General features: G+C 46.4%; 1 protein-coding gene across 8 annotated transcripts in view; it reads left to right on the forward strand.

Moving 5' to 3' along the window:
- LOC118219048 (forkhead box protein P2-like) overlaps nucleotides 1–11,775 on the forward strand; it is an 85,319-nt gene extending 73,544 nt beyond the window's left edge. For 5 of the 8 annotated variants that reach the window (XM_035401865.1, XM_035401864.1, XM_035401866.1 and 2 more), the window contains 7 exons: nucleotides 1,571–1,778; nucleotides 2,603–2,679; nucleotides 2,826–2,927; nucleotides 5,313–5,434; nucleotides 5,923–5,992; nucleotides 6,607–6,773; nucleotides 10,343–10,490. In XM_035401865.1, the coding sequence (XP_035257756.1) occupies nucleotides 1,571–1,778; nucleotides 2,603–2,679; nucleotides 2,826–2,927; nucleotides 5,313–5,434; nucleotides 5,923–5,992; nucleotides 6,607–6,773; nucleotides 10,343–10,490 (894 nt within the window). Of the gene's footprint in view, nucleotides 1–1,570; nucleotides 1,779–2,602; nucleotides 2,680–2,825; nucleotides 2,928–5,312; nucleotides 5,435–5,922; nucleotides 5,993–6,606; nucleotides 6,774–10,342 lie in introns of all 8 variants that reach the window. The other 3 variants (XM_035401861.1, XM_035401868.1, XM_035401869.1) reach the window with 1 other exon arrangement.
- Nucleotides 11,776–15,976: the final 4,201 nt, after the last annotated feature.

Consider the following 15,976-nt stretch of genomic DNA (forward strand, 5'->3'; position numbering starts at 1 on the left):
CCGTAGACTAGAGCGTGAGCCAAGCTGATGGCGTGGCCGTAGACTAGAGCGCGGGCCAAGCTGATGGCGAGGCCGTAGACTAGAGCGTGAGCCAAGCTGATGGCGTGGCCGTAGACTAGAGCGCGGGCCAAGCTGATGGCGAGGGCTCGCTTGTGGTCGTACGGCTCGGTGGAGACGATCTGAAGCGTGACTGGAGAGCGGTCTGTGGTCTAGCTGTGACAGGCTGTGGTACAGGGTTTCAGAACCAAACCAGCCCGCGTTCTACACGGAACAGATGTGCCAGTGAATGCCTGGGGGTGCCCCTCCTCATTATAAACCCACTAGCGCGGCTCTGCTGGCTGCGGCCCAGCAAAGAACAATTAGCCGGCATATGTTAATTTGGGCTCCCGTACAATTCCCCCGCTTGCTGCGAGTGTAAAACATATTCCCACAAAGCAGAGTCAATCAGAGCCTCCATTAGAGGCGTGTTTGTGGCGCCGAGCCGAGGTTTGAGCGGAAACCGCGTTTTTGCTGACGGTGCTGAATTTGGTTTCTTCAGACTGCGTTTTGTGTATCGGCCAGTCACTCATGTTCAGACAGCTGAATCTTGTTTGGGCTTGGTCTTTCCCTTTGGCCAGTGATTAGTAAAAAAATGGCTGAGATGTTCAGGAACACCTTTCACCTTTTTACATAAAGTTTGAAAATGATACTCCTGTAAAGGAGCTGCTATACTTTGTGTCCTTTTCCAAGAAAATCTGTTTAAAAGTTGAGCAGGTTTTGTTTGAATGTTCCTCTGGCAGTTGAGCAGGTTTTGTTTGAATGTTCCTGTGGCAGTTGAGCGGGTTGGGCTGGGCTCTGTTGGCAGTGCAGGAGAGGGCAGGGGCACAGTGCTGTTGGAGCTGCCAGTGTGAGTCCGGTTTGTGGCTTGGCACACACTGCAGCCCGGCGCTTCGCGGGCTGGTTAGCGATGAGCCTCGATGATAACGCTGAAGCAGATGATTAGATAATCCCTAACAGCGTGCGCTAATTATAACTCTTATGATACAATTTCATCCTGTAATTAGTTGAGATTTGCTGCTTCCCTTGCAGCTTATTAGTGGAGACACAGTTGGACTGAATATGTTCTCATTTGTCAGTGCTCCCTCTCCTGCTTTCTCTCCCTCCCTTTCTCTGCCTCTCTCTCTCCCTCTCCCGCTTTCTCTCCCTCCCTTTCTCTCCCTCTCTCCCTCTCCCGCTTTCTCTCCCTCCCTTTCTCTGCCTCCCTCTCCTGCTTTCTCTCTCTCTCTCTCCCTCCCTTTCTCTGCCTCTCTCTCTCTCTCTCCCGCTTTCTCTCCCTCCCTTTCTCTGCCTCTCTCTCTCCCTCTCCCGCTTTCTCTCCCTCCCTTTCTCTGCCTCTCTCTTTCTCTCTCCCTTTCTCTCTCTTTGTATTGTTCATTCTCTTTCTGTGTATCCATCCCTCGCTCCCTCTCTGTCTCTCTCTCTTTCTGTCTCTGCCTTCCTCACTCCCTCTTTCTTTCTGTCTTCTTCTCAATCTCTCTCTCTCTCTCTGTCTGTCTCTTGCTATCTCTGTCATTCCCCTCCATCTCTGCAGCTCAACTTGGTTTCGAGTGTCACCATGTCTAAGAACCTGCCGTCTGCGTCCCCTCCAAACTTACCTCACACCCCGACCACGCCCACGGCCCCCGTCACCCCCCTGTCCCAGGTGCCCTCTGTGCTGAACCCCGCCAGCGTGCCCAGCGGGGGCGCCGTCCGGAGACGCCACTCCGACTCCATCAAGCACTCCATCAGCCTGTCCTCAGGTACACCGCTGCTCACCTGTGTGCACCACTGCTTACCTGTATATACCACTGCTCACCTGTGTGCACCACTGCATTCCTGTGTACACCACTGCTCACCTCTATACACCACTGCTCACCTGTGTGCACCACTGCACAGCCTTATACCTGCACACCTGTGTGCACCACTGCTCACCTCTATACACCACTGCTCACCTGTGTGCACCACTGCTCACCTGTGTACACCACTGCACTGCTTTAGACCCCAAATCAATCACACATGCACACAACAACCTGCACTCAGACCCATTCATCAGTGACCATCACATATCACACACATGGGCCTTATTTCTAATGTTGGGTGTACATCCCCACACGTATGTGTCAGTCATAAAGTGCTGTCTGCTGTTGACCAATTTAGAATGTCAGCGAAATACAAACATGCTCACATTTGCATTCAAACTTAGAACTGGTCTTATTTATTCTTTGCAGCTGAGTATGTACATGCCTCTTATCTTTTAAGTGCCTCCCCATTAGATTTTTATATTTGCACAGAACTGCTCAGCAGTATTGTGCGGCTCATAGATTATTCAAATACGTACAACACGTCTGCCGACTCTAATTTCACCCCTTTATAATGACTTGTGATTTCTCAGGAGAGATATTCATTGAAATTGTGCTTTGTTCGTCATGCAAGGAGCCGCTTTGGTCTAATCACACTGATCTCGTCTTTTTAAAAAAAAATTAAAATAAAAAAAGTGATCAAATCCGATGATGTGAATTCTGCCCTGGCTGGCAGAAGATCAGAAAATGGGGGTGACGCGGTGTTTGTGTATTCCCCCCCCCAGAGATCGCCCCTAACTACGAGTTTTATAAGAACGCAGACGTCAGGCCGCCGTTCACTTATGCAACTCTCATCAGGCAGGTAAGTGGGAAATAAATTAACTCCGCCTGATTGGATTGTAATTAATTGGTGCTTAAGTGCAGGGGGAGCCTTTGGGAGAAACCCCCCCTCCCACTGGAGCTGGCTAAAGGAGCCGTTTCTCTGCCCTCCCCCCTCCCCCCTCCCAGGCCATCATGGAAGCCAGGGACAATCAGCTAACGCTCAACGAGATCTACAGCTGGTTCACCACCACGTTCGCCTACTTCAGACGCAACGCCGCCACTTGGAAGGTGAGTGGCTGCGTTTTGAGGGGGGGAGGGACGGGGGGGGGTTGCTTTCTTTTGGCAGCTCAGCATCGGGCTCTGTGCCTGTTGAACAGAGGATTTCCTGCTCTGTGGAGTCACCGGAGTTAGACTCGTTTAGCCCTCTGATGCGGTTTTCTGATTTGGTGCCGTTAACGGGCTTGGTTTGGCAGAGGGAGCCGGGCTCTGACACGCTGATTACTGCACTGCCGCTCGGCCGCCGGCTCCTTTGTGTCAACCTCCCTGCCGCTCGCGTTTCATTGGCTAATTAGTCTGAGCGATGGCCGCCTGACGCATGAAGCGGAGCTTGTGTGTTGGGTTAGGGTTAGGGTTAGGGCTTGTGTGTTGGGTTAGGGTTAGGGTTAGGGCTTGTGTGTTGGGGTTCTGCCTCCTGCCCCTCGGTGCCTGGGTCACTTCGGAGGGAAAGCTCGCAGGCGATTGGCTGGAAAGAATGTGAGAGGGAAGGTGATCGGTCCTTTCTGATGAGTTTTTTATTTTTATTTTTATTTTTTAAAAAGGGCCCTGTTTCACAAAGTAGGATTACTGACTTACCTGGATAACTGGGCTCAGTAAAACTCGGAACTCTCCCACATCTGGAACATGGAGTGAAATAAAAAAACTATTCCAGGTGTAGTTATCCAACTAACTCAGTAATCCTGCTTCCTGAAATACTCCCCTGGTGTACATTATTGTCCAAGCAACTCCAGGAAACCAAGGTTGTGTTCAGGGGTGTTTTTAAAGGGGGAAGTGAGTGTATGTGAGCGAGCGCTGCTCCCCAGCCCCAAATGCACTGTCCTGCGTTGTGCTGATTTCCTGAAAGGGCCAGGGCTTCATGTAGCCAGCAGTGGTTTCAGATGCCCTGGGCTTAGCTTTTACAGGCAGAACGCGTGCAGAGTTCTAACCGTGCGCTATGACTTTACCCGGGTGAATTCATCAGGAATTAAAATGCAGAAGCCGCTGTTGAACGATCGCTTGGAAAAAAACAGGAGGCAAGCCAGCGAGGAGCTGTGTACACATTTCCTGCGATGTTTGTGCTCTTGTACACAACAAGCCGCAACATATCTTTAATCCTTCGGGACAAAGCAAAACACATTCCATATCACGCTGAGTTCTGTATATATATATATTTTTTTTAAATAAACATTTAACGCACTTATCTTATATTTGCGTTTTAGTTCCACGTTTCCTTTGTTACTAAAATTACCCGCGATGGGCCTGTGGTTTTATTAAGTGGGAAATTTTGTACAGAAATGGAAGGTGATTTAATATCTCAGCCTGGTCTCATCAGAGCAGCTGGGGTGTGGAGGCTCTCATTCTGCTCAGCTTATTAGTTCTAACTATACGACATGCATAATAAGACCCCTCATTCACTCATTAATATTAAAATGATCATATTCACAGCCATGGGCATTAAGATCAATCAGTTCCTGGGATTTTTAGGTCAGATGTGAGGTCTGCTTATGAGTTTTCCTCCAATCCCTCTTCTTAAAGCAAAACCGGTGCGCACCCCCACCCCCCCCCCCCCACCCCCCCTTTACAAAATTATGAAAATAATCTCCCTAAAATGAACCAATGGGTTATTATTTGTTAGATTCCTGCATGTTTTAAGCAGATTTATTTCAATATATATGGAAAGTGTGGTGCGCAGAGCAAATTAAGCTGAATTGTATTTTTTGACACATTGCCTGATGGGAAATGTTTTTTTTATTTTTTATTGGGTGATTTTGAGAGTCTGTATTTAATGAGATACGAGGTTTAAAGTTAGTGCTGAGGTGTGAGGTTTTTTTTTTTCCAACCTCTGCCTAATCTGCTCAGAGAGAATCGGACCCGCACACGTTGTGTCAGTACAGAGTCTGTGTCTGCACATCGGCACTGTGCACAAGAACTAAGCTTCACAATGACTTTTCACCCAACCATAATGGCCAACATGCATTTAGTTTTTTTTGACATTTTATGCAGCACCTCGCCCCCCCCCCTCAAAACCCCCCTCTTATTGCAGTGTCCTCACAGAGGAGATTGTGCCACCGTTTCAAAGATACTCCACTCTCGATCCGAGTGGAGCCCTGACGCGGCTGCTATTTTAAAAGCTCCGCACCCTGTCACTGCGTGCCGAACCGGTGTGAGTCACACGAGGATCTGCATCCCCGCTGTGTGACGACTGCAGCCGACGCGTATCACACCGCTTCCTCACATCGTCTGGAATCATTTCCCCCCAAAAAAGAAGTGGTTTTAGGTGTGTGTGTTTTTAGGTGTGTGTGTGTTTTTAGGTGTGTGTGTTTTTAAGTGTGTGTGTTTTTAAGTGTGTGTGTTTTTAGGTGTGTGTGTTTTTAAGTGTGTGACGATGTGCTCTTCACGCGCGTCTCCTCTGGGCAGAATGCTGTGCGGCACAACCTCAGCCTGCACAAGTGCTTTGTGCGGGTGGAGAACGTGAAGGGGGCCGTGTGGACCGTGGACGAGATGGAGTACCAGCGGAGGCGCTCGCAGAAGATGACGGGGTACGTCCCCCTTCTCCCCCCCCCCCCCCCCCACACGCGTGTGTTCTGTCCCACACCCGCACACACGCACCGCCCGCTCAGGAGCACGGGCTCCCCCCTTGGGTCTAGTTCCTTATGAGGTTCCTGTCTGTTGCCAGGGACTTTTCCGCTTGCCACTGTTGCCTTCGGCTTGCTCCTGTGGGGGTTCAGGCCAGGGCTGTCTGTGCAGCGTGTGTGTGACGGTCGTTTGTGAAATGCGCTGTATAAATGGATTTATATTTGATTTGATTAATATTTCACACACGCACAAGATTAAAAAGGACATGCAGTCGTACATACATATCTATGTATTTATACATCCGTCTCTGTAAACGGATGCAATGTAAATGCTATGTAAAAATGTTGTGTAAGTCGCTCTGGATAAGAGCATTTGCTAAATGCTGTAATGTTAATGTGTTTTTAGCTCATATTTGACAGTGCTTCTTTCTTTTATATTATTTTTTTTTCAGAAGCCCAACGCTGGTTAAAAACCTGCCGTCTGGCCTGGGCTATGGAGCTGCTCTCAACGCCAGCCTGCAGGTGAGTGCACCTGCTGGGGCACCGTCCTGCAGCCGGGGGGGGGGGGGGGGCGGCACTGCCTCTTACAGAGTCCCACTGGTGTACTGCGCGAAGGGCTAAAGGACGCTCCGCTCAGCCTACGCGCTGCTGTGAAAGTGTGAGTGTGTGTGTGTGTGTGTGTGTGTGTGGAGGTGACTGGGGACACGTTAGAGTGTGACACTCTTCTGGCTGCTCTACAAGTGATGAGAGTCAAGAAGGACCCCTAGTGGCGGAGGAGAGAACCTCCCCCCCGCAACTCCAAACTTTTAGATTGATTGCTGCTGCCTTGGTTGATGCTATCTGAGATAATTATAAATGTAAAATAAAATTCTCTCAGCTATCATGTATGATTTCACATACAAGTTACAGTGTTCTCATTTTCTGTGCCCCTATCTCCCTACCTCTCTCTCTCTCCCCATCTCTCTCTCTCTGCTCCTCTATCTCTCTCTCTCTCCCCCTCTGTCTCTCTTTCTCTCTGCCCCATCTCTCTCTGTCTCTCTCTCCCAATCTCTCTTTCTCTGCCCCCTCTCTCCCTCTGTCTCCCTCCCTCCCTCCCCTCTCTCCCTCTCTCTCTCTGACCCCCCCCCCCCCCCCAGGCTGCACTAGCGGAGAGCAGTATGCCGTTGCTGGGCAGCGCTGGGTTCATGAGCTGCAGTAACTCCGCCGGGCTGCTCCAGGCCTGTGCTGAGGAGCTCAACGGCTCCCTGGACCACCTGGACACCAACGGACACAGCAGCCCCGCCTACTCACCGCAGGCCCACAGGTGAGTGACACCTGCCACTCGACGCAGTTTAGTACACGCCCATTACCACATAACCACACCCCTCACACTGTACACTGACCTAGCAGGTGAGTGACAGCTGTCACTCGACGCAGTTTAGTACACGCCCATTACCGGGTAACGCTGACCCTAGCTCTGGTCCCAGTGGGTGGGGGGCAGTTAATTAGCCTGGGGTAATCTCGAGTAGCATGGCTACACTGTTATAAATACAGTAGAAAACTGTTTCCCAGCAAGGTTATTTTTTCAAGATTATGAGATTATGTAAAAAAAAAAAAAAAAGAATTGCCATAAATTGCGATGTGTGAAATTTATTCTGATGAATCATTTGTTGGTTGTTGTTCAGCACTCCTGAAATAACGTTGTAAAATAGCAGAGCTGGCATTACATTGGTCCTCTAAAAAGGTTTACTGTGAGAGCGCAGCTCTATCCTATAATGAAGTGTGGGTAGTAACAGACTGGGTTTTAATTACTACATGTCAGCATTGTAGGGGTTTAGACGTTATATTTTATGCAGGACTTTTTCCTATTAATATTTAGCAGCTAGCTGTGTCATTAATTACTCTAAAATTTCAGCCCTTCCATCTTTTTTAATTGAGCGGAGAGGAAGACTATTAAAAATGAATGTCTTGTGGGTTTCAGAAATGTGTGTGTGTGTGTGTGTGTGTGTGTAGTGAATGTCTGTCCCTAATCAGATGTCAGAAGTGTCAGTGCCCCGTGTTTCCCCCAGTAGAGATGGGGGGCGGGGGGCGGGGGGTGGGGGGGCGGATGAGCTTTCCCTTTTGAGGCTATGACACCAGCCCTCCCCTGTCACCCACCCCCCGTTAGGAGCAATCAGATCCCAAAGGTCTCCTCTGTCCTGTTCTTTATGCAACCGGTGAAATAACAGTGGTCCTTTATGTTCATATGGGCGCTGTCTGTGAGGAAAACTGATTTAAAAACGTCCGGAGATTTCAAAGTCTGTTTTTTCAGCTTAGGAAAAGGCTAGCTGAGGCAAAAACAAGAAAAAAAAGCACAAAAATAAAAATAAGAAAAATAATAATAAGAATGCACGTGAAATTTTGTGAGAAACTAACATATTATTATGTAATGATTATGGTATTGTTGCTGTTGAAATGGCAGTATTATTGATGGCAGAACCATGTTTTGTGTGTGTGTGTGTGCGCATGCATGTGTGTGAGTGTGTGTGCGCGCGTGTGCATGTGTGCGTGTGGGTGTGTGTGTGCGTCAGTGTTTGTGCGTCAGTGTTTTACAAGTTTGTTTTGTAAAAGTCAGTGGATGTTTGACTCCATAGTGCCCGAAATGTTCAGCCCCCCCCCCCCCCGCCCCCCCCGTCTGAATACAGCACATCTTTGCTTTTGAAGGGGTGAGAATGTACTTGACTGAGCATTCTGCTAAATGAAGCAATGAAGTTCCACAACACTGACTTGGAATTTTGAGAAAAAATATTTAAAAAAATGTGAAAAAAAAACATTCCGGAAAACATACTCCGCACATACCCACTCATCCCCGTCTTCATTACACGGCACGGCTAATGGCTAACGTCGTTATTAGCCTCCCGGGCATGTCTCCGCGGTGATGGCTGGTAATAACACCGTCGGCTTCGCGCCGCGATCGCGGTTATGAATCTGGGGGACGCGTAGCTGGTATTTATTTCTGACTGGATATTGCACGCCGCTCATTAAACGCTAAATGACTCATCCAGACATTTTAACACAGTGCCAGGCGCCTGAGAGAGAGCTGATCGTTTGTGCTCTTTGGGACCGCGCGGGCACGCCGCTGATTGGTGATTAATGCAGATGGAGGCTGTGAGCTGCGCTGTGAGCGTCGGGGGGAGGGCCCGGCGCGCGTCATGGCCGCCGCCGCCGGGCTCATTAATCTCCCTTTAATATCCTTAAGTACATATCTGTGGGATTGTTTGTTATTGCATGATAAATATGAGTGACAGTGCCGTTTGAAAGCTTTCTCTGTCACAGAGCTTTTTTTGGGGGGGGGGGGGGGGGCATTAATACATCAAAGAGCATTTACATCTACATCCACCGGTCATTTACAAAAAGAAAAAAAAGAAAAAGTTAATTAGGAGAGGAAATCGAATTTACGACTGTAATGATTACATTTACCAGCAGAGTACTTGGAAGTTCCCGCTTAGTGCTGTTTAACCTTATTGTGCTTCCGTGCGCTACAGTCGACCAGCAGTGCCGGAACATTCCCAGTGTGTAAGCTTCGCATTCCTGGGGGTAACCGGTAATCTTGGAGGGAGGGGGGAGCTCTTATTTTTTTGTCTCAGTGAATGTGGTCATGGTAGGGGGAGAGCCTGATAACTATCCAGCATCCTAACAGGCAAACTTTAAAACAAAAAAAAAAAATCTGATTGTAGTTATTCTGCTATGAATGTTGTAGTATTATGTGTTGTAGCTTTTAGAATTTTTGTAATAATATTTAAAGGCTATTTTTGTCATTGAGGAATTTTGCTGTGGGGATGTCTTGATAGGTTTATTTATTTATCTGTTTATTTGGTCCGCTGTGATTGGCTGATGCGTCATGTGTGTCAGAGATAATTGGGCGTTGTCATTTGTACCTTTGCTGGCCTCAGGCTCGTCCGTACGACAGCGTGATCATTCTCGTCAGTCCGTCTGTGGAGGGAAATGTCCGTCTCCGCTGGTGTTCGCTCGGACCTGTCGAGCGCTGGTACAGAACCACGTCGGCTGGCTGCTGTCTGACCCGTTTGTCTGAGGCTGATTAATGCCGGGGCCTGACTGGCTCCAGGCCCTCCTCCTCAGCAGAGCCGCCGTGTCTCTGCATGTTAATGAGAGATCGCCGCTGCTGTTAACCAGATTAAAAGCTCCGGGGGCTGGAGGGGATCAGAAATAGTGTAGATTATTTATTATTTTATTTATTAGATTATTATTTTTCTCTCTACCGCTCTTCAGCCCTGCAGGCAAAAAAAAGAAGTAAATGGTTATTACTGCATTCATATTTATTATAACTTTATTCCGATACATTTTCTTTGAAGTAAGTAAATAAAAGAAGGTCTCAGTTTTCAGTACCCTGTTATTGTGTTACCTGTGTGTAATCCAGCTTTATACTAAAATCCTGAATTACACACAATAGACCTCATTCACCAAACGTGTGTACAATCACATTTGATCGCGTGTGAGAACGTTTCCAAGAACATTTCGACATTCATCATTTTTTTCTTATTCGTCATTCTCATACACGGAGAGACTAAACGCCTGGAATCTTTGTGGGCAAACATTTGAATAATTTTCGGAAAGGACAGGCCTCGGTTTCCTGCTCCCTTCTGCAGTGTAGAGGTGTTACTGGAGACAGCCAGGAGACAGAGGTACAGTATGTTTACCACCCCTGCTAAGATCCAGGAGCACTTTTTCGGTTTGGGACTTATTTTTGTTTATTTGGGGGTTTTTTCCTGCACTTGTCTGTTTGTATGCTATCCTTTCCTGCTATCTGCAAGTTTAACATTTCAAATTCTGAGACTTGATGGGATGGGATGAAAAAGTATCTTAATCATAATTTTTATTGATTGATTGTTTCAGGCTACCGTCATTCCACGTCAAGGAAGAGCCGTTGAACTTGGACGACGAGGACTGTCCGATGTCATTAGTAACAACAGCCAATCACAGTCCGGAGCTGGACGACGACAGGGAGCTGGAGGAGGGCGATTTTTCGGAGGAGGTGGAGTAGCAGGGCCGGGCGGACCCCAGCTGATGGGGCGACGCTCGCGCCAGACCTGTACTGTGACTTATTTATTGAGCATGTGTCAAAGGAACGCCAGAGGACCTCTTTACACGCCTCTACACGGGAGCCAGGAGACCGGCGGAAAACGCCCCGCTCTGTAACCTACAAAGACTTACTTCCTTAATGAACTCCATGGCTTGGCCATAAAAATACACAAATGAACTGCGTGTGGCTCCTGTGGCCATCGTGGTCACAGGGAAACAGGAAGATGTGTTCTGTATAAAAGCTGAAGGCTTTGTGAACTCTTACTGCCAAAAATATCGTCAAAGATCACCTTCGCGGTAGTCACTGCAGTGACAGACATTACCAGTCCCGTTTGAGTTGTTGCTCTCTTTATCATTCGCCATTTGCACAAGTGTAGTTTCAGAACTTAGCATCACGAGCCTGTATGTTGCTAAATGACCAGTATTTTTAGTTTTTATTAACTACTTCATTGAATTATAATTTTGGCACCGACACATTTAAATGAAATCCGATTCATCACATCAATAACAGAAGAACCACAAATATCAACTTGCAGCTTAGAGAAAAAACTTAACTAGACTTTTTTTTTTTGTTAAACTTTGTACGTGCTGAAATGTGACGTGCGGCATCATGTTGAAACTGTGCCAGCACAGTTGTGGGGGGGTGGGGGGGTGGGGGGTTGCATTTTGTCACTATCTGTCACTCCTCAGTTTACCTCCGTGTTCTAAAGCTTTGCGAACAGTCGAAGGCAGCAGCTAGAAACCAAAGCCAGCTCTTTCAGTGGCTGACGAGCAGGACGGTGGGGCAGCCATCACCCCCCGGGTCGGCCCTGCCCAAACTTTAATTAGCATGCCGAACGGAAGCTTTCCGCAAACTACCTTTCTGATTTAAAACTCTGGGATTCTTTCATTTAGCCCTGTACAAAGATCTGAAGCGTGTTGAGCTGATCGCTGGTAGAGGGTCTCCACCTGGAGGTCCGGAAGGGGCCAGCTCATGGGGCTAGAGGGATGCAGGCGTTTGAGAGACCTTGGGGGGGGGGGGGTACAGTATGGGGGGACAGCACATAAATCATGAAGATTCTGACCAAAACAACACGTGTGTGTTTAAGTGAAAGTGTCGATATTTGTTGTAAAGCATTTTGTTTTATTTTTATTCCAGTTTTCACCATGCCTATGCTTTTTGGCATTGATCCTACCATTTCTCCACAGCTGCATAAATTGAAAGTGAAGACACAGTAACCAAACATTAAACATCTAGTAAAGCCAAATGTTATTATTATTATTATTATTATTATTATTATTAATACACACCTGGATTGGTTAGGGCAAAATAAAGGGTATAGACATTGTTGAATATGATATCGCCGGTGAAAGTAACATTTTCTAGGTGACATTGCATCTGTAATTTATTGTAATTTTCATTCTGCATTAATTAATCTGTGGCTTGTCATCTAAATCGGTAAAAGTGTCAACAGTGGAGGTTGCTCAGTACATGACTCTTAGCTGTGCCACGTGCCACTTAATTACCACATTTTATGCTGCATATTTAATAATGAAATCATTTGGACTGAACTGAAAGTAGCAATTGTGAAAATTTGAGTTTGAGTAGTGTCGCTGAATGTCATCTAGAAAAGTGAACGCATTGCTTTAACAGACGTTTCTGTTTTCATTCAAACCAAAGCTACACAAAATCCTGCCTCCTCCTGAGGCGTAACAGACTCCCTTCTATAATACATGCCCGCCATCTTGTCTACACCCTGTGCCATCTTATCTGTGCTTAAACCAATGCATCAGAGCACGTCGCTCATTAGTAATAATGCATTGTGTTGTGTATGATATGCCAGTGTATGTGGGTATTAATGCACTGTAATACTGTGTGTTGCTTTTAAAGTTCCGTTTTTTGTGTTTATAATGCTTTATTTCAACCCTTCAACTGTGGAACCTCAGCTTTCTGATGTTTATTGCTTTACTGATGGGTTTAGATGAAAGTGGTTGTCAGAGCTGAAAAAAAATGCACGCGCGTGTACATACATACACACACACACTCGTGCGCACACACACACACACACACACGCAAACACACACGCACACTTGTGCACACACATACACACACACTCGTGTGCACACACACACACTCGTGCGCGCATACACCAGTTCCATTAGAAGGGGCTGGGTGCTGCATTGAAGTTCTGGGCTATCCGTTGTCAGAGTTGGCAAAACAGACTCAGTGACTCGGTGAATATAATTATCTTCCACACCAAATACGAGGACATGTCGTCTTTGAAAAAAGAAAAAGGGTTCTCCCACTCACACGGAAAAGCTTTCAAAAAGGTTCTACCTCTTCACAAGAAATAAAGAAATGAATTTTAAAAATCCAACGCAGCTGCATCATATCACACAAGTTATCCAGCACTCCAGTAGTGCTTGTGTTTTATTGTGCTTGCTTTCAGGACTCAAATGAAAGGCCATGTATGCTATGAAAGGGTAGCCCTACGGTACTTTTGTTATCTTCATATATTTGCTGATGGAATGATTATTCCTGAAGATGAACTGTCTAGGGAGTGTTGTGTTTTTAACGGTGCATGTATCAGAATCGTTGATGGACTGGAAAACAAAGATACATTTTTAAAAAGCTAAAATACATACCTCAGCATCACTGGTTTTGGGAAGTAAAGGACATCCAAGCCTCAGCCACAGAACACACACACAGCCTGTATATTTTTGCATGGTTTTGGTAAGAAATAAATAAAATAAGAAATGTTGAAATAGCTGCTTGCACATAATACCAGATGAACCTCCAGCTCTGCCGTTTTGCTTCTTCAGTAGAGTATAGGTTTGGTGAGGTTTCTAAAAATGCTCTGTCTGTATTTTGATAATTGTGCATATTCTGTATAAAAAAACAATGTTGGTGGACCCATGAAATGACCAGACTTTTTTTCTAAGGAAAAAAAAAACGTTGCTTTTCTGAATTTAATGACTTTCTACTCCTCTGTCATTGCTTGCTAAGAATAGCAAACCTGCTTTTTTTTTCCTGCATCCGCTTTGCATAGTTGTTGTAAAGCTTTAAACTAATGTGTATTTATGCTTGTAACTTGTGTGAAGCCCTTCCTGGACCATTTCTGTCTGGCGACAGGACTCGTGTGTTCTGCTCCCGTTCGGTAAGGACCAGGACACGCGTCCCTTCGCTGTACAGTAAATTTGAGCTGGAAAAAAAAAAAGAAAAAAAAGTTTCTGTTTATGTATTTGGTGTACAGATGGCCTTTTTTCTTTTCATCTTTTATTGAGGTAAACTCATTTTGATACTTTTCATTACTGTGTTGTGTCCGTACAGCATAAGGAGTCATGGTTGAGAATCTGTAACAGCTGTTATTTCTTCTGTATTCATGGCTTTCCGCTGCTGAATCAAATAAAGGACCAAAAGCAGGGTTTGGAAAAGCAGCCATCTCCCTCCCACACCAGGGACTGCACCTTTTTTCCTGTTTTCTTTCTTCTTTCTTTCTACGAAGCCACAGCTATGAAAACCTATGAGGCATTACACTTTTATGCAGTGTAGAGGAAACGCAGTGCAGGGTGGTGCTGTTTGGGGGGGGGGGGGGGGAGGGGGGGGATGATTAAAATTTCATTGATATGTTTCAAGCCTTTGTTGGAACAAGCACTACCTTGAGTCGTCTTCAGATGGCTGGGACTTAGGGTGCCGTTGCCGGGCCACTGGGTCTGTACTGACCATTATGTGCCTGTACTGAGCCACTGGGTCTGTATTGAGCCTGATGTGTCTGTGTCTGTACTGAGCCACTGGGTCTGTACTGAGCCTGATGTGTCTGTGTCTGTACTGAGCCACTGGGTCTGTATTGAGCCTGATGTGTCTGTGTCTGTACTGAGCCACTGGGTCTGTACTGAGCCTGATGTGTCTGTGTCTGTACTGAGCCACTGGGTCTGTACTGAGCCTGATGTGTCTGTGTCTGTACTGAGCCACTGGGTCTGTACTGGCCCGTATGTGTCTGTACTGAGCCACTGGGTCTGTACTGGCTGTTATGTGTCTGTAGTGGATCACTGGGTCTGTACTGATCCACATTGTGTTTGTACTGATCCACATTGTGTCTGTACTGACACAATGGCCCATGTTGTATTTTTACCAGCCCACATTGCTTCTGCTGTGTGCTGCAGCTCTTTCATGGTCTGAGTTATTCAACTGCATTACCACCCGGCACCTTCCTGCAAACCTGGCAAACTCCATCACTGTCTTTCAGAATGGGGTTTTAGCTTGCGGACACTAAATGGTGCAGTGTGCATGTCCACTGGTAGCATGTAGAATTCATGTGGTGGAAATAAGACTTTTAGCTCCCCATGCATAAAATGAGCAAAGTGCTGTCTGTTCGTATTGTGCTCAGAATTGCATTTCCAGTGCCCGTGTAATCGCAACTTCACATCGCCAGGGACCAGTTTAAACACTATAAATGCGCACTCGCACCAGCTACAAACTCACAGCTTTCTCTTACTGCGGCGGTGTCTGAAGCAAAGTAAAACGGGAATTAAAGTACAGCTACAGAAATGTATTTTAAAATGGCTGCTTTCTTTGCCTCGTGTAGGCCATCTTCACGCATTCTTTTTTTTTTACTCAGAATAAAAATGTTCCTTCTTTGTCCAATAAAATGTTTTGGTTTGTTTTTATTTTCCAGTATAAAAAAGAAAGGTAATTTCAGTTAAGTGTGTAAGGATGGACACGATTATTATAATTAAGTGTAGCCCGAGGTGAACATGCGGTGTTACTCGAACATAATATATTGCTTTCAATTTATAGATCTCTTCCGGCACAGTGTCCCCATCACTGCACTGGAGGACTGTGTTTCCTTTGTTCCATACTGTAACACAGGGTGGACCACCTTCACCCCCAGACCGACCTACCACTCGGCACTTTCAACCGCGATACAGGCGGTCTCTTCTCCAGGGTCTAGCCAATCATAAACCATCTTACCTTCAGCCGTTCAGCAGGGGCAAGGTACGTGGCGCTCTGGCTTCTGGCTGTTCCGGTTTTGGTCAGTAAAAAGAAGCCGGCCTTCCTAAATTTGTCTCTAAAAAACCTGCCGTTGCCCTGGGACTGGCATGGGAATGGCAGGCTGGTCTGATTAGCCTGTGGCTGCAGGACCGCTAGGACTACTCCGTTATTTTTACACCGTTTAAAAGGAAAGGATGCACACTAATCTTTTGGTTTTAGGGTTGTTTGTGTGTGTGCGCGTGCATGTGTGCTGTAGCTTTCAGTTGACCAAAAAGCGAAACCATTAACACAATTTGAATCAGATATTTCTGTGTACATTTTTTATTCAGGGATACATACTCTTATTTTTTTCCAATTACATGTTTGATTTTAAATTGTGATGACAGTGAATGTCCAGCCTGCTTTGCTTGTAGGTGATCAAAAAGCTGAAAAGCTGTCACAGTACCCTTTTATGAAAAGCCTCATTTTCAATGCAA

The sequence above is a fragment of the Anguilla anguilla genome, chromosome 19, assembly GCF_013347855.1.
Source record: "Anguilla anguilla isolate fAngAng1 chromosome 19, fAngAng1.pri, whole genome shotgun sequence".
Lineage (NCBI taxonomy): Eukaryota > Metazoa > Chordata > Actinopteri > Anguilliformes > Anguillidae > Anguilla > Anguilla anguilla.